Source organism: Danio aesculapii, chromosome 20 (genome assembly GCF_903798145.1).
Source record: "Danio aesculapii chromosome 20, fDanAes4.1, whole genome shotgun sequence".
Lineage (NCBI taxonomy): Eukaryota > Metazoa > Chordata > Actinopteri > Cypriniformes > Danionidae > Danio > Danio aesculapii.
In genome coordinates this window covers 39825774-39844746 of record NC_079454.1, presented here as the reverse complement: position 1 = coordinate 39844746, position 18973 = coordinate 39825774, and the positions used below count along the sequence as shown (strand labels likewise).

Below are 18973 nucleotides of genomic sequence, written 5' to 3'. Positions count from 1 at the left end.
ATTAACAATTTATTTTATTTAAAATGAGAATTCGATTTCATCTATAGCAGAAGAGTGAGAAAATCTGCGTTATTTCCAAGGTTTTGCATTGTCTGAATAATGACGCAGATATAAATAACTAGATTGGAGAATTGCACATTGCTTATCTAGAGATGGTTTGTGTGTCCTTATTCACACAGCTGCTATTACAGAATGTTTAATAAAAATGTTGTAGACATGTTTATAATTTATCACATTTAATTAAGAGGAAAAGGTTTTTTTTGTAGCTCTCCTGTGCGCACAAATGCAAAACAGTCTGTGCGCTTATTAGTGAATGAGATCTGTTCATACTGACCTCTCAAAAGGTGTCTGTAGCACATGCCTCAGTATCTGTTTAACAGCTCTCCTTGCTTTTCAGGTGTTGGTACCTCCTGGTTATGGTCAGGATGTGAAGTCTTGGTCTGCAACCCCAACAGCAACCACCGAGGTGATAATGGATGCACCTAAGGTAATGCAATAACTCTCATTACATAATATTCAAGCTTTGTTCACAATTCTTCTGATGAGTTCTGGCTAATAAATGAACATGCTTGTTAATTCCAGCGTGTGAGTGAGGCAATGACTCCTGAGCGCCTCCGTCAGACAGCACCTGTTGATGTGGTCCGCAGTCGTGCCCCAAGCCCGCGCCGCTCAGCTGGAGATGGACGCTTGATTCTGCCACCTCGTATCCACCGCTCATCTGATCCTGGCCTGCCTCCAGGTAGCGTAAAGTGCATTAAAGTAATAGTGTATTTGCTCATGGCTTGTGCATGAGTTTGTGTGCCAAATAGACCACTGTAGTGTTAATAATTAGTTGGTGATTGGAAAACAGTTTTAAATTAGACAGTGGTTTATTTGGCCAATGGCAGCTTTTGTTTGCTAGCATCAGTTTTTGGTTTAAGCTTGTATGTCCCATTAACTTGCAAATGGTTCTGCTGAACTGTTTGCTGGTCTAATATGATCATGCTTCTAGTAAGATATGTTTTTATATGCAGGTTTCAAAAGATCTACCATGCATCCCCAAAAGGCGTTTGGTAATGTGATGTGTATAGTTTTATCAAATCAAGATCTGTGTCTCGTGATTTTTGAATGGAAATTCTGATCTGTTTTTTTCTATCTTTATTTTAATTGTGAATATAACAATCTTAATACTTTTGTGCATGTATCATAATTGAACAATCTTACAGCCTCTGAAACTAAACTCTAAAATGTTCTTCAAACCTTTAAATCAGATGTAGTTCACCCAAAACGACAATTGGATGCGGTGTTATTTTGCTGAAATGAAACCAGTCATTAAAGAAAAATCTTTGTTAGGCCTGTCAATTAAATGCAGATTATAATGTAATTATTTGAACAATGTTTTGATTATCCTAATTGATTGCAAAATATTCCACATTGTGCATCTGGATGGGAGACCACATGGGAAAACTAGGTTGCTGTTGGAAGTGGTGTTAGTGAGGCCAGCAGGGGACATTCAACCTGTCTTTCAGATGAAACATTAAACCGAGGTCCTGACTCTCTGTGGTCATCAGAAATCCCATGGCACTTCTCGTAAAGAACAGGGGTGTAACCCCGGTGTCCTGGCCAAATTCCCTCCGTCATCCCCATCCAACAAATTGGCTCTATCAGTGTTTCTCCACTCCACCAATAGCTGGTGTGTGGTGAGCGCACTGGCACAATTGTCTTGTGGCTGCTGTCTGGCTGCTGGTGGTGGTGTGATGTCATGTCCCCCATGATTGTGAAGCGCTTTGGGTGTATGGCCATTCGCAATAAATGCGCTATATAAATCGACATTACATTACAAATTTGACTGAAAAATAACCCACGGAAAGGATTATTTATTTTTATCAAGTTAATTATCTTTTAGACTAGAATGTTTGAACCTTTTAGACCAGAAATGTTTAAGTATACTTTAATACAAAGTATAAATATTTAAAATGGCAACTAATTATTTTGTCTGCACTTTTATTTAAAATCACAGGGAAGATCAAATAATTGTTAATTATATATTTTTTTAATACTTTGATTTAAAGTATACATAAAACATATTTTATTAATCTATTTATTATGCAAAATCATTCAACTTTTTGTTTAACGTGCTGACATTTGTTTGTGACGGTGTATGTCAATTTTGAGAATTTAATTTAATGCAAACATCAAAATGGGTTCTCATCTTGCTAGTAACGCTAGTTAGCAATTTACAATACAATTGCATATTTTTGAAAAAGAATTAAGTTTTAAACCTTTTGTTAAAAAAAAAAAAAAAAAAAAAGCTAAAGGAAACTAAAGCTAATAATTTTGATATGTAATTGGCACTGTGTAAAATTGTGCAATTTACAATTCTAAAGTTCTAACTATACAGTTACTAATCCATCTCTTCAAACTTTATTCCTCAATGGTGGAGCAGCCGAAGAGGAAGTGTCTTTAAGAGCGCCATTTGATGCAGGTTTGATGTTTGTAGTGATGTTTACCAGAGCTTTTGCCACCCTTTTAGCTTCCGTTCTCTACCAATCTGTTTGTTCCTGGATTCGTTTCATGGGCATCAAATTTTAGCCTTTGCTAAAGCATAATCAAGACATGATGGCCTCTCTCTCTGCATTGCCCATGCTTTGCTTGCATGCTATTCCTTGTGATTCAGGTCAATCCCAGTGAGCTAAGCAGTGCCCTGTTCTTATCGGTGTAAAGTGAGATTTACAAAAGCACAAGAGGTGATATGTTGTGTGCTGACTGTGATGTTCTTCTGCTCTCATTATCAGAATTGGCTCTACCAGCAGAGTTATACTCCCACCCTCCTCCCCTGGCCAGGATTCTGTCACCTCAAGCTGGGCAGCCACAGATCCTGCCTCACCCTCAAACCTCCCCGCTGCTGCACCCGCTGGTGGGCCAGCACATCCTGTCTGTGCGCCAGTTCAGCAAGGAACAGGTGATGCCGTTGTCCGCTCCAGGCTTTTGTGCATGTGAAAGTGTTGCATTTTTACAGTGGCTCATCAGGCTCTCCTGTTTGTCTTTTGCATTCAGATGTCACACCTGTTCAATGTGGCACATACGCTTCGTCTCATGGTGCAGAAGGAAAGACCCTTGGATATTTTGAAGGTACGCTGAATGTTGGTAGTAAGAAATGTAGTCCATTTTGTGAATGCATCCTTTATTGAATCTAATGAGTTGTTGTGAGTGTTTTTGCACCGATACATGTCAAAAGCGCAGTTTACATCTTTTATTAACTTGAGGTTAGTGCTGCACAATATATAGTTTTAGCATCGATATCACAACGTGCGCAACTGCAATAATCATATCGCAAAATCTGCAATGTTGAGTCTGAATTATAGTTGTCCAGGAGCCACAGAACAGGTGATTATGAGTCACTGCATGTTTACCATAGTTTTAGGTTTAATCATATTAAAGTGAAAGTTTATCATTTGCATGTGTTTTTAAGGCCTGTGACTGAGCATTTAAAGAGAGTTTTAAACATTTGGGCACAAAAAATAATGATGTTTGGAGGTGTAACAAAGATTAATTTATTCATTCATTTTGCTTTTCGGCTTAGTCTCTTTATAAATCTGGGGTCCCTTTATAAAGCGGAGTGAACCGCCAACTTATCCAGAACATGTTTTATGCAGCGTATGCCCTTCCAGCCACAGCCATCTCTAGGAAACATCCACACTCATTCACACACACAGACACTAATACACTACGGTCAATTTTAGCATACCCAATTCACCTATACCACATGTCTTTGGACTGTGGGGGGAAACCAGAGCACCTGGAGGAAACCAATGCGAACACGGGGAGAACATGCAAACTCCACACAGAATTGCCAACTGACCGAGCCGACCTTCTTGCTGTGAGGCGAACGTCCTACCCACTGTGCCACCACGTTGCCCGTAACAAAGATTCATTGTATTTAATTATTTATATGATTAATGCAAAAATAAAAAGCTTTTCTTAGATTTTTTTTTGTTTGTTTATGTTTAATGTCCAAATATCTTCTTGTTTTGGGGAAAACATTTTAATTTTGACTTATTTATATAAAACGAAACTATTATTTTCTCTTGATTCATGACTTTTAGATATTTTGACAAGAAACAAGACAATGCAAAGTAAGAAGTTTTTTTTTGCATTGTAATTTATTAAATTTTTGAACCTGAACACTGTTAGACTCCCCAGAAAATGGTCAAATAGAGCTATTCATACCACCTTGTGAAACTGCATTTATATTGCAATATTAATAAACATGCAATAAAAATAAAATATCACCATCATATTTTCACGATATCATGCAGCACTACTTGAGGTTTTATTTATTTTTGTCTTTGGTCAAGTGGACAACATTAAATATTGATGTAAACAAGGACTAAAACATTTTAAGATTGTTCACTATTGAGCACTTCTGAAAGTAGTCAAAAGTGCATTAGATTGGTTGCTTTTCTTAGTGTAGCTAAACGTTTGTGTGGTTTTAAAGGTATTCATACTTTCATACTAGAATATGATCAAAATCCAAGTTATTATTTCGTGCTTGTTTTATAAGTGACATGATACAAGTTTAGTTTAGTAGTACCCATGCATGTATGATAACAGGCAGAACACTTGGAGACATCTTTAGGTAGATACTGAGTCTTAGATTACTAACATTGTTTACAACCGTATGCTAAAAGGGGAAACCGTCATAACCATGTAAATATCTGTAAGCAAACGTTACTGAAAAAAATTCTGTGCATGATGGTTTTACAACATAAAGTATTCATATTTTACACTTGAACAACAGAATTATCCAAACCAATGTTTAAAAGTCTGCCTTTTCAAGCCTACGAAACACTGTTGTCATGTAAACGAATGGTCAAAATAAATATTTTAGATTTAAAATGCTGTAGTTTAAATGTCCTTTGGATCAATATTACAAATTAATCCTTAATCCTGATCACAAACTTCTGTTTAATGGTGGAATGAGCAGATTTTGATTGAAATCCACCTGAAGATGACAATACTTTATTCAATTTTAAGTTATGTATCAAATATTTGAATTGAAGAATCATCTTTAACTTTTAATATACATTTTTTGTGAATTTATTTATTTACTTCTATTTATATGTTTGTGTATTATCCCTTATTGAAATATGAAGTTGTTCTTATCATGTAATGTTTTTATGTATATTGATCTTGCCATGAAATAGCCATACGTTGCTGATGTGGCATCAAATAAACAAACAGTACTTCTTTTTTTCTTACCTTTTGATGGTCATCGTGTTCAATAAGAGATGTCACTAGACCATTTTTTACAGCTCATTTTGAACATTTATTGCATAAACCTTCCCCAGCGGGAGTGTTGAACTACCAGATTGAACAACATCCTGACTAATGCCTGCCCGTTAATGGCTTGAGCAGTGATGCATCACAGTTTGAAGTAGGTCTTTTCCTGTAGAAATGAGCATCTGTGGCCCTGGAAAACAGAGATGAACATAGATGGAATAGTAAATTGTTAAAAAGCTCATCATTTAGTTCTATTCTGCTCATCTTCTACCAGGGTAAAGTCATGGCCTCCATGTTCTACGAGGTGAGCACTCGCACCAGCAGTTCATTCGCAGCAGCCATGCATCGTCTGGGAGGGTCTGTGGTGCATTTCTGCGAGTCCACATCTTCAACACAGAAGGGCGAGTCTCTGGTGGACTCTGTAAACACCATGAGCTGCTATGCTGATGTCATTGTTCTGCGGCACCCCATACCTGGAGCTGTAGAGGTGAGCCACAAGCATTTACTTGTACTTCCATTCAAATAAAAAGTTACATTTGTGAAGACCAATCACACCAAGGCAGTCCAGTAATACGAAGTTAAGGTCAGCGATGAAAACATACGGAGTGCCATGGGACTCATGCTTAGATGATCACCCGTTGTTAAAGCAGATTAAGTATACTGGGAGTCTTCAAGGTACAGTCTCCTTTATATATAAACAGCTACTTGAATGTTCATACAAACCCCTGAAGATATTAGCTGTATGGAACAGAGAACTCTCCTGGCTGCGTTACAGTACTGCACACAAAATGCTTTGAACCCCATACAAATGATATCTTATTAAACTTTTACCAAATCAGAACTGCAGTCTGTGTAACTGATTCTATAGGTACGTTTTTGCACATGTTTTGAGACTGTTTGGTCATATGCAAATTCTGGAAACATGTAGTTAAAGTTCAAGTACCTAAAATATCACAGAATTGCACCTTGATCTTGATCCCTGCCTTGTGTTTTTGAATGATACTTCTCTTTATAACTTTACATTAGTTGAGAAAAGACTGTTAATGTCTGGTTTCACTGTGCCTAAAAAAATATTTTACAGCAATAGTCTACTCCTTGGATCTTAAAAGTTTCTGGCTGTTGTCTTTTTATAATATTGTTGGTTTAGAATGCAGCACTGCAAGGATTAATGGGGCTTAAATACATACTGTGACTTATTGGAGTAAAATAGCCAAAGCTTTAAAATTACTTTTCTAAAGGGAAGATGCATCACTCTATGTAATTGTGTGCTGCTGTTGGTTAACTGTATGTTGTATTTATTTTAAATGCAGATATTTATAAGTATATTTCCTGTTTGTATTTCTCTTTAAATATTTGTACTTTCATCCTTGCTTTATGCTGTCACTTTTAAATAAAAAAGACAATAAAAAATGAATCCAGTAATACTGTAAAATATTTCTATTTTAATGTAATATTAATGTAATTTATTGCTTGCATGGCAAAGCTGGATTTTATTTCTCTAGTCTTTGTCACATGAGCTTTCAGAAATCATTTTAATATGCTGATTTTGGTGCTAAACAATTTTGTTTTTAATGGGTAGAAGTTTAAAAAGTACAGCATTTTTTTGAAAGTGAAATATTTTGTAACATCTGGAATTTCTTTATCACATTTGATCTATTTAATATTATTTAATATAAAAAACGTAGTCTTTTATTGATGTATGAGTTTGTTGTTATTATGTAATATTTAATTTAATCTGGATTGACCTTGGCATGAAATATTCATAAATTGCTGATGTAATAAATATACAAACAAACAACAACATTATAGTCCACGGTTCATCAGTGATTTTGTTAATCATCATTTAAATGTATTTTAGAGTGATTAAAGATTTTTTTTTCCTCAGTCTATCTTTATATACATGCTTCTGGTTTGCAGAGTGCGGCAAGACATTGTCGGCGTCCGGTGATCAACGCTGGTGATGGGGTCGGAGAACATCCAACTCAGGCCCTTCTGGACATCTTTACAATCCGAGAAGAGCTGGGAACGGTCAACGGCATGACTGTGAGTTCACATGTGGAAAAGAAAATCTGTTAGCTCATTAGCTTGACATTTCTACTTGGAGCTGACGTTTGTAATTTTCTTATAGACAAGGAGATGGTTCCACACAAAATCACAACCAATGTTACTACTTGGCTCTGGTTGAAATGCTCAAAACAAGCATGTTATGATAAGTAAGGGATAAAGTACATCCAGGTGGTTGTTATCGCAAGATAAAGCCTGATATGTTTATCAACAGTGTAGAAGACTGACTTTAGACTTTATTCTGCAATAATAACCATCTGGATCTACTTTATCTAATTTTTCTGTCAGCTTTGCCTTTAATTAAAGAATATATAAACTATTACAGCTTAGTGAGTGTCAAATTTTTATAAAATGGCTGAATGTAGCATACACTTACCTACAAATTCTTAAATTCACAAGTCTTCAGCATTTTTACGCCCTAACTAAAATATTCTATTACTAACAAAACCTACAGTGAGTGGCACACACTTTTAATCTAGTGTGTCTAATAACATATTGCAGATCCTACATGTAGCAGCATGTAGGTTACATGATATCTACCCTTTCCTTGAAAATCCCAGTAAGCCTTGTATCTGGCAATCAGAGCAAAAACATAATTAGTACAGACTGTAAAACAACTTGTATAGTAGAGTCCATCAAAATGTTAAAGTAACACATAACAAAACACAACCAAGATTGAAAAACAACCCAGCAAGAGCATAGATGGAAGCGAGTGAGCAAGCTAGCGATCTTCTGTGCCGGCGTCCTTTTAAACTAGAAACTCCGCTTCTGATTGGGCATTTACGTAATGGCGTCATTGGAAGGTGATGATGATTGACCTCACAAGCGACCAATGAGAAGCTGAAACTGACGGACTTAAGAAATGACAGCTGGAGGTAGAGCGAGGGGGAAACGCACATCGAATTCAAGCACAGACACTGGGCCGTAACCACACCAAACAGCCAAAGACCATCAAGACAATATGTATATGTGACAGACAAGCATATGTATGCATGTAAATGTATTAACTGACTGTCAAGATGATTAGAAATACCCGAATGAGCCTGTTATTAGTTTCAGTGGTTATCTCGGAATAACATACTGACCAATGAGAATCAAGTATTCCAGACATTCATGTGGCTTAAAGAAAGCAGCCCGGAAAATGGACATAGATGAAAAAGTTTTAAAGTCTGCCAGATCTGCTTATTTTTCAACTTTAATGGAATAAAATAAACACAGCCCTAGGGTCCTGTTTAATCTCAACACAGCAGTCATGTAATAAAGACTTTTAATAACTCGTGTATTATTTTTTTTTTCTCCCTAAATCACAGATTACCATGGTAGGTGACCTGAAACATGGGCGAACTGTGCATTCTCTAGCTAGACTTCTCACTCAGTACAGGATCACTTTACGCTACGTGGCCCCCAAGAATCTGAGCATGCCAGCAGAAATCATCGACTTTGTGGCCTCCAAGGGAATTAAACAGGTACTTTATAATTTCATGTATGAATTCAGGAGAGGACCGTTAATTTGATTGGTTGTCATTTATTTTGTATAATTTTTGTTTTTCATCCTCAAGCATGTGTGAACATTATTAACTGTATTTACAGGAGGAGTTTAACAGCATTGAAGAAGCCCTTCCTGACACTGATGTTCTGTACATGACAAGAATACAGAAAGAGCGATTCTCTTCTGAAAAAGAGTACAACGCGGTGGGAGATTTTTGCTGATGTTTTGTCACTATGTATTTATTTGTTTAAATGCTGTAGTTTTATAACCGGTTCTCTCTTTGTGACAGTGTTTTGGCCAGTTCATCCTAACCCCACATATCATGACGGGAGCCAAAAGGAAGATGGTGGTCATGCATCCTCTTCCCAGAGTCAATGAGATCAGGTTTTCTATTCTCTGACCATCTTTTCTGATAATCTGATGCTAATTAAAAAAAACTTGTTTAAATAAACTTCTCTATAGGTATTTTGTTTATACGATAAATCTTCTGAGGTTATTAACAATTAACCTTCATGTGATATGGTTGAACACATCTGTCCATATTAATTAAATTCTTTTTAAAACCATAGTTTAATTGCAGAGTACATAAAACTACATTACCCATACTGCTTTGTGGACAATTCTACCAATCAGAGTCACAAATTGTTCTTAATGTTATAATTTAGGATAGAATTTCAGAGAACATAATGTAAATATGAAGTTGGCGGTTCATTCTGCTGTGGTGACCCCAGATTAATAAAACCTTATTCATTAATAAAAAATGAATGAATGAATGAATGAATGAATGAATGAATGAATGAATGACGTAAATATGGGGCATCATGGTGACACAATGGGTAGGACGATCGCCTCAAAGCAAAAAGGTCGCTGGTTCGAGCCTCTGCTGGGTCAGTTGGCATTTCTGTGTGGAGTTTGCATGTTCTGCTCGTGTTGGCATGGGTTTCCTCCACAAGTCCAAAAACATGTGGTATAGGTGAATTGGGTAAGCTAAATTGGCCATAGTGCATGTGTGTGAATGAGTGTGTATTGATGTTTCCCAATCCCAGTGATGGGTTGCAGCTGGATGGGCATCTTCTGCGCAAAACATATGCTGAATTAGTTGGCGGTTCATTCCGCTGTGGCGACCCCAGATTAATAAAGGGACTAAGCCGAAAAGAAAGAAAATGAATGAATGAAGAATTTAAATATAATTTGATAAATCCTAATGGAAAATTATTGTAGAATCACTACACTAGAGTGGACGGACATTAATTCATTTTATTTTATTTTATTTTCAGTGTGGAAGTGGACACAGATCCTCGGGCTGCTTACTTCCGGCAGGCAGAGAACGGGATGTATATTCGGATGGCACTGCTGGCTACTGTATTGGGTCGATGAAGGGACCATAATGGTTTAGTCTTGACATTTGGCAGTAAAGGGAAATATTTTATTGCTTACTGATGTGATTCCATGTTTATTGTTCACTCTATATTGCTGCATTAGGTGAGATTTGTGGGTTGAAGTACCCAGAACTGTTTTTCATTCCAGTACTGACCATAATAACATTCCATATTGAGTTTTTGATCTAAAACACGCACATTAAATCAACCACAGTGGAGTGTGGTTACCTTTAGATTTGTTTTTTTACATTTAGTGTAGTGCTCCAGCAAGTGTAGAGAGTTGCTCCGTGTCATTTCAGTGTCTTTAAACTTGCAAACAGTTCTACAACTACATATTTCACTGTTATAAATGAAAGTCCTGTATTCTTTATTTGTGCATTTACAACAATGCAGATGTCTTTACATGTCATCACATTCATTTTTTCCTATCCAATTGGGACCAGACTTTAGTAAACTAATCCTCTTAGCAAAATAGATAGTGTGGTAGGAGGATTATTCTTCTATACTGAGTAAAAGTTTGTAGTTGGAATTTTTAGACAATAAAAATGGCAATCTCTGATCTTTCTATGCTTTTGAGTCTCTCTTGCATTACACTAGCTGTAACATAATTTAATCCAACTGCCCTCTGTGTACACAATGCAATAGTACAAATGAAGAGCAGCTAAAACACAGGCACTTACACAAACTGCTGGTGATGGTAAATGTTTTATAAATTATAACAATTTTTTAATGTTAATATAAACTGTTAAAGGGTGGCGCAGTGGGCAGCGCTGTCACCTCACAACAAGAAGGTTGCTGGTTCAAGTCTTCGCTGAATCGATTGGCATTTCTGTGTGGAGTTTGCATGTTCTCCTCGTGTTCGTGTGGTTTTCCTCCAGGTGCTTCAATTTCCCCACAAGTCCAAAGACATGCACTTTAGGTTCTCTAAATTGTCCGTAGTGTGTGAATGGGAGTGTATGGGTGTTTCCCTGTGATGGGTTGCAGCGGGAAGGGCATCTGCTTTGTAAAACATACTGGATAAGTTGGCAGTTCATTCCGCTGGGGCGACCCCAGATTAATAAAGGGACTAAGCTGAAAAGAAAATTAATGAATGAATTGTTAAATGGGCTGTTTTGTAAAGTTCTACACTATTAATAGTATAAAGTGGTCATGTTATAATCAAAATTATTATGGAAAGAGTGCATTATATATGCACAAAACCATGTTTGATGAATAAAATAGGTATGTTTTAAACTTAAAGTATTAAACTTTGCCGTGTACATTTTGCAGAAAAGCTGATATTTAAAACATTTACAGTTTAAAACATTTTTTCATAAGTTTACTACAAAATATTTTTATATTTATTTTTTATTTGTAAATAGAATTTGTGCGCACAGCTTTAGTATACTGCTATTTATTTATTCAGACTGATTCGGACTTTTATTTTGAAAAACTTAAATAAACTGCATTTAAACCCTGATTATTTCTCACCTGTTTTACTCCGTAAATCATAAATCTTAAACTCACCACCTGTTTCGCGTGTACGGTATTTTTAATGTTTGATATCATCTTTTCTAAGGCTGACAAGTTTTATTAACGAGCAAGACACGACAGAATCAATCCTGGAGTCGTTTGCGTAGCTCACCATCAAAGCATCGATAACGCCCTATAGGACTCTACTGCCATAATCTATAGAACAAGAGTCGACTCTGTTGAAGACTCTGTTTTAAAGAACTGTTCATCAGAACCCCCTAATCTTCAAGGGGAGTCAAACATGTTAAAGACTCAGTTCAAAGAGTCGACTCCAGTAATCAAGCGCGTCCTCAGAGCGCTGTACGCTTTCAAGGGAGGACATGCGGCGATAGCAATGAGGTGCTGTACGTAGGATATCTTATAAACCTTTCGGCTGACTCCTCTATGATTCAGCCACAATATACTATATCACATAACCACCCAATTTAAGGTGAGTTTCAAGCTATTACGTTTCAACTTGAATCTTAAATTCAATAGAGATCTTGTGCTGTGGCTAAGCGTGCTAATGCTAACTGCCTAGTCAGCCGTTTGGTTCATTGATAAAAGTACATGCAGATTAATGCTGAAGACACAAACCAGTCAGTGTTGTGTGTGGATTTTATAAATACTCTTTTATTAATTAAAGTATGTTAAAAGGCTTTATATTCATAGTGGTTTTGCTGACACTAAGGTTAGGTGTCAATTAGCCGGTCGTGTCTGGCTCTTTCCCTTCAGATTTATTTGTAATCCCGAATAAAGATGGATAAATTCCAGGTTTACTGGTCTATACTGGCTTTTGGATGTTGTTTATAGCAGCCGTTGGTCTGGTCAAACCAAACAGGTCATTGGTTGAACAGTGAAAGTGAAGGAAAAGATACGAACCGAAGGGAATAGTAATCTGTACTGGATTAGGAATGGATTATAGTTTTACAAGGACAGAGGCCCGTTACAACAGCCAACAAGTAGTGTAAATATGATGACAATGATAAAGCAAATGCATCTCCACAACAGCGTAAAAATAAACCTTATCAATGGCCACATGACGTCACGCGATTCAACACATGTGTTTGGATGCTACGACTAGAGTTAACACGTGGTTATTTAAAAAAAGAAATACTGATGTAAAAGTGTTGTGAAAGCCAATGAATTTGAGCAAAATGTATGACTGACATTTTTAAATGAATAGTAAATTTCTGCTAGTTTGTTTTGTGTATTGGCATTTTTATGATATGTCGTTATCTATTACTGGTCAATCCGATAATAATTTATTGCTAAACAGTTTGTTTAAGTTCAGCCAATGGGTCATTTATCAGAAGCCCCTTTAGAGACCATCAAATTAAATTGAACAATAATGTTAGTAAAGTTGTGTGCAAATGAAAGTTATGTTTTGTTGTTTATATGTAAAATTAGGAAAATAATTACTGGCCACTGTTGCTTTAACATCCCATACTGTATCCCTATAAGTCACGTGTTAAAATTAAAGATTTTCAAGTAATTATTAATACATTTGCACTGTTCATTCATGTTTGGTAAAATATTAAAATAGCTTTATATTGATGAAACCAGCAGTTGTATTTTATATTTTTGTCAGCAGATTGCATTTATTTAATACAAATGTAATACAATTGAAAATGTTGGCAAATACAGTGCATCCTCAAAGTATTCATAGCGCTTCAATTTTCCACTAAGTTACAGCCTTATTCCAAAATGGATTAAATTCATTTATTTCCTCAAAATTCTGCACACAATACCCCATAATGACAATGTGAAAAAAGACTATTTGAAATTGTTGCAAATTTATAAAAAATTAAAAAAAAACTGAAAAATCACATGTACATAAGTATTCACAGCCTTTGCTCAGTTCTTTGTTGATGCACCTTTGGCAGCAATTACAGTCTCATGCTTTTTTGAATATGATGCCACAAACTTGGCACATGTGTCCTTGGGAATTTTTGCCCATTCCTCTTTGCAGTACCTCTCAAGCTCTATCAGGTTGGATGGGAAGCAACGGTAAGCCACTCAAAGACATTCACAGAGTTGTTGTGAAGTCACTCCATTGATATTTTGGCAGTGTGCTTTGGGTCATTGTCCTGCTGGATGATGAACCGTCGCCCCAGTCTGAGATCAAGAGCACTCTGAAGCAGGTTTTCATTCAGGATGTCTCTGTACATTGCTGCATTCATCTTTCCCTCTATCCTGACTAGTCTTCCAGTTCCTGCTGCTGAAAACATCCCCACAGCATGATGCTGCCACCACCATGCTTCACTGTAATACCACTGGATGGTATTAGCCTGGTGATGAGCGGTGCCTGGTTTTCTCTAAACGTAACGCCTGGCAGTCACTCCAAAGAGTTCAATTTTAGTCTCATCAGACCAGAGAATTTGGTTTCTTATGGTCTGAGAGTTCTTCAGATTCCTTTTGGCAAATTCCAGGTGGGGAGTGGCTTCCGTTTGGCCATTCTACCAAACAGGCCTGACTGGTGGATTGCTGCACAGATGGTTGTCCTTCTGTAAGGTTCTCCTCTCTCCACAGAAGAACACTGGAGCTCAGACAGAGTGACCATTGAGTTATTGATCACCTCCCTGACTAAGGCCCTTCTCCCCTGATCACTCAGCTTAGATGGCCGGCCAGCTCTAGGAAGAGTTCTGGTGGTTCCAAACATCTTCCACATGTGGATGATGGAGGCCACTGTGCTCATTGGAACTTTCAGAGCAACAGAAATTTTTCTGTAGCCTTTTTCAGCCTTGTGCCTCGAGACAATCCTGTCTCAGAGGTCTACAGACAATTCCTTTGTCTTCATGCTTGGTTTGTGCTTTGACATGCACTGTCGACCCTGGGACCTTATATAGACAGGTGTATGCCTCGTCAAATCATGTCCAATCAACTGAATTTACCACAGGTAAACTCCAATTAAGCTGCTGAAACATCTCAAGAATGATCAGTGGAAACAGAATGTACCTGAGATCAAAAGGCCAGGTACAAAGGCTGTGAATACTTGTGTACATGTGATTTCTCAGTTTTTTTTATTTTCAATAAATTTGCAACAATTTAAAAAATCTTTGTTCACATTGTCATTATGGGGTATTGTGTGTAGAATTTTGAGGAAAAGTGAAATGCTAGGAATACTTTACGGATGCACTGTATTGTGGTAGATAAAAAGAGCTGTTTATTTTTAAATTAGGGATGCTCCAGTCAATCGGCCTGAGATCGGTAACGGTGTATAATCACATTATATGACTTGATCTGTATTCCTCAATCTGGCCGATCACATGAACTGATCGCAAGTGTTTGTTTACCAGTTTACAAGAAAGGCGCACATGCTCATATTACATATCAGCAGCACTAAAACACATGATGAGATAAATGATGTGTGAGCGATTGCTGGGCTACCTTATATACAAAATATATAGATTTATATGTAATTCAAAGGCCTACTTCCTTTTAGTGAAGTAATGGATTTATAGGTGTGTATTTTAACATCTTATGCATCAAACATGCACTTCAAACTTTTTCTTCGAGACATGTTGAATTCTTCTTCTATCATTTGCAATGTTTCCAAATTGCATTATTAGTCATTTTTCTTACAATTCTTTTTATTTGTTTAATGTTGGTTTTTGTAAAGCTGCTTCTAACCATGACATGTCCACACTAAATGGATATAAGAGACATGTTTGGGGGATTATTTCCAACATCCTTCCTTTATTCTCTTAGGTAAGGAAAGGTCTACACCTAAAGAGCATGCTTGTGAAAATGTGCTTTATGCATTATAAAGCTTAAAGCATCAGAATCGGTACTTGGTATCGGACGATCACCATGACAAGGAATCGGTACTCGGTATTGGCTGTAAAAATCCTGATCTGAGCATCCCAAATCTTAATGCATGTCAATGTAATGTATTCAAAAGTTTTTCAGCATCACAATCCTTCAGATATAAATTTTTAAAGGCTGATTAGGTTCTCAATCAATATTTGTAAATATGAAAACCATTAATGTACATTTTTAAATTACTTCGTTATATATGCGCACACAGAACAAGAAAGAATAAATATTGGCTCATGCTGTAGACATACAAAGGCTGATATAAAGGAAAAAACGAGACAAAAAAAATTGTTTGTAACATTAAATATGTTTACTGTTTTGTTAGATGAATTTATTGTGCCTGACAAAACTAAAATCTAATTTAAAACACTAAGACTGTTTGACAGCTAAAAAAATCATTAAAATAACTAATTCAAACTAACAATAATAATAAACTACAACAGTTACAGAGTGATACTAAAATAACACTGACAAATGCATACAAATGCACTGATATGCTGTAGCTTAATAGCTTTAACACTGTATTTGTCACACATTGTTCTATTCCTTCAACTCTTCAATACATCGAAGTTATTAATGTAATAAAATTCAACTGTAATGTCCCTAATTTAGTGCACATTATTAATGTAATTAGGCATTATAAAGCCTTCTAACTAGTTTGTTGTAGTACAATATTTCTTCTGTTTTCTGCATCCCTTTACTTAAATCACAGAGACATTTATGGTCTCTAGCAGAGATCTTTTCACAAAACAGTGCTGTTAAATAATAGCCTTGTGATTGAGATCATACAAGTAGTAAATGCATTCGCTTCAAGCGTGTGTTGCCTTAGTATTAAGCTGATAAATGGTTTAAATTTGGTCCTCTGTTTCATTTTGCCTTTGGCATTTTTTTTTTCTTGCACAAACCTGAAATTGCGACGCTTATGTCAGTTGGACAAATGAATAGTAGCAGCACCAATGCCAACTCCAACATGATTATTTCATTCTCAATGGAATAATATAGCAAAATGTGACCATTTAGTCACAGTCTGGAGTCCCGAAAGTCAAATTAATTTCGAACTTTCTTTAGTTACCATAAACTGCATGAAGTGTGAATTGAACTGGCATATGAAGTTATCAAACTGGCTGTTTTAGGAGCATTGAGCCAGTTGTCATCATCTGGAAGAAGGTGACCTGTGTGATTAGTGGGCATTTCATTAGACATGGCACAGCCGCTAGATTCATCTGCAATAGAGTTAAGCCTGAGATAAGCTTACAGCTTGATGAACAGAGGCTCATGGAGCTGGCACAGCTGCAGTCCGATACGGCCGATCATTTGGCCTTCTAGTGTATTGTATTGTGTGTATGCTTTTCTAATGTTTGTTTTATTGGTCTGTAGTATTAACAATAGCAATACAAACATCTAATCGAGATATGAGATTCATTTACCTAATATGCAAAATGTAGGAGTTAAATTTGTAATTTTGTTTTGAGATATTGAATTAAATGAAAGGTACAATATGTAAGATTTTTGTTTCAAGAAATCCCAAAACTCCTTGAACAGTGTTATATATTTTGATGACTTGCAAATCTTTCCAATTATTCCAAATCTTTCAAAGAATGTTAAAATCCAGAGAAACAAGCAATTTTTACTAGTGAGTATATGCCCTAAACCAGGGGTCACCAATCTCGGTCGTGGATGGCCGGTGTCCCTGCAGGGTTTAGCTCCAACTTGCCTCAACACACCTGCCTGGATGTTTCAAGTATACCTAGTAGGACCTTGATGAACTTGTTCAGGTGTGTTTGCTTAGGATTGGAGCTAAAAATCTGCAGGACACTGGCCCTCCAGGAACAAGTTTGGTGACCACTGCCCTATAATGTTGTCACATACCTTAGATGCCTGGTTTTTATTTATGTAACATAAAAATGCTTTAATATGTTGTGTTTAGTTAGACTGCAAAGAGTAGCATTACAACAGAACTATAAATGTATTTAGTATGATAAAACAGCACTGTAACTTCTACACGTAATTTTTATCGGAAGCAGACATGTGGCATAATAAAAGCTCTGCTGCTATGGCTCATCCACATACATGTTTTCTGTAGGAGTCCCATAAGATATTATTAAGGTCACAACTTCCAAGATCAAACTACATCTTTGTTTGTTGCCTTTAACTGAGTTTTTACCTCAATCGAGAATAAACATGTTATTGAGATATAAAAATTAGTTGACTTTCTCAAAGTTTTAGCAGATAGTTAGAACTTAATTTTGATAAATTTATTAGAAAGCAAGACAGATAATAAATTTGCTTAAGTGTGTTTGGATTCAAAAGTCTCTTGACAATAGGGTTGTCACGATACTGGATTTCGATACGTTTTTAAAATTTCAGTACTGATTGGTATTGAATTCCAGTATTGTGACAACCCTACTTGACATTAGCACCGGAAAACAGAATACTGAGGGAATATATATATATATATATATATATATATATATATATATTTTTTTTTTTACAGTATTATCAAAAGGTACAGTAAAGTAATTTTCTGGTGAAGCCATTTCCCAATTTTTTTCTTAAGTATTTCTAATAATAAAAGCACTCTTAACTTGCATTTAGAGAACGTATTATTTCCCCTTCAAAGTCCTTATTGAATTGTCTTTGTTTGCTCTTAAAAAGTCTTGTTACTAGTAAGCTCTAGTAGATTCTGACGATATGATAACCTTGGATAAAAATATAGCGGTTTCATGGTATAAATGTAAAGTACAACTTTTTTCCCCTTTGAATACAATATATTTTATTTTTTGAACAATTCAAATATTTTGGAACAGCGAACATGTCAGGCTAAATAATTCAAATAAATCATTGACTTCTGCTGTCTTCATTTTTTTCATAAACAAAGATTTCTTTAAAATTAAAATGGAATCCTTGGAGATCTTTTCTGCTAGATACTATTGTACTAAAAAAAAAAAAAAAAAAAAACGTTAATAAAAAAATCTTACACATAGAAACGGTATAGCAGAAAAATTCGGTGGGTTTAAAACCTTGACTTTTCCAAAACGCGGTATACCTTGAAAGCGGTTATTGTCCCATGCCTAGTTACTAGTCAGTATAGTCTCTAGAATATTTATAAGTGGTTCAATCTGTCAAAATAATTCTGAAATTGGAAAATAATAAACACAGCGGTTATTGTACCTGTAAGCTCTTACTGTCCTCTGCAGTGGATCTTCTCTCCAGTCGCCGCATTTTGTATAAACTGCCCCCAAATCATCTGAAACCTGATGGCTCTGTTTAATTGCCAGATTTTCTGAAGTACAGTGTTACCCATAATCTCAATCAGATAAATTACCATGGAAACAAAATGTGGCCAAAGACATGTCTTCCCTCAGAAGCTTTGTGGATGATGTAATCAAGACTGTTGTTTATTTTGCAATATTAAATGTAGACTGTAGCTTTTGTGCATGAGACACCACATAAAACAGATTTCAGACAA

The 18973-nt window shown here is 36.1% G+C and overlaps 2 protein-coding genes across 4 annotated transcripts in view; both read left to right on the top strand.

Moving 5' to 3' along the window:
* cad (carbamoyl-phosphate synthetase 2, aspartate transcarbamylase, and dihydroorotase) overlaps positions 1-10759 on the top strand; it is a 36173-nt gene extending 25414 nt beyond the window's left edge. The window contains 13 exon segments of the mRNA XM_056480621.1: positions 267-297; positions 398-487; positions 583-739; positions 1014-1052; positions 2426-2464; positions 2775-2941; positions 3037-3111; positions 5537-5749; positions 7180-7305; positions 8637-8792; positions 8917-9018; positions 9105-9199; positions 10093-10759. Coding sequence (XP_056336596.1) covers positions 267-297; positions 398-487; positions 583-739; positions 1014-1052; positions 2426-2464; positions 2775-2941; positions 3037-3111; positions 5537-5749; positions 7180-7305; positions 8637-8792; positions 8917-9018; positions 9105-9199; positions 10093-10192 — 1390 coding nt within the window. The 3' untranslated portion in view covers positions 10193-10759.
* A 1232-nt stretch (positions 10760-11991) lies between these two features.
* dnajc5ga (DnaJ (Hsp40) homolog, subfamily C, member 5 gamma a) overlaps positions 11992-18973 on the top strand; it is a 28719-nt gene continuing 21737 nt past the window's right edge. For all 3 annotated transcript variants that reach the window (XM_056481246.1, XM_056481248.1, XM_056481247.1), the window contains exon 1: positions 11992-12136. The gene's annotated coding sequence lies outside the window, so the exon portion shown is untranslated. The remainder of the gene's footprint in view (positions 12137-18973) is intronic.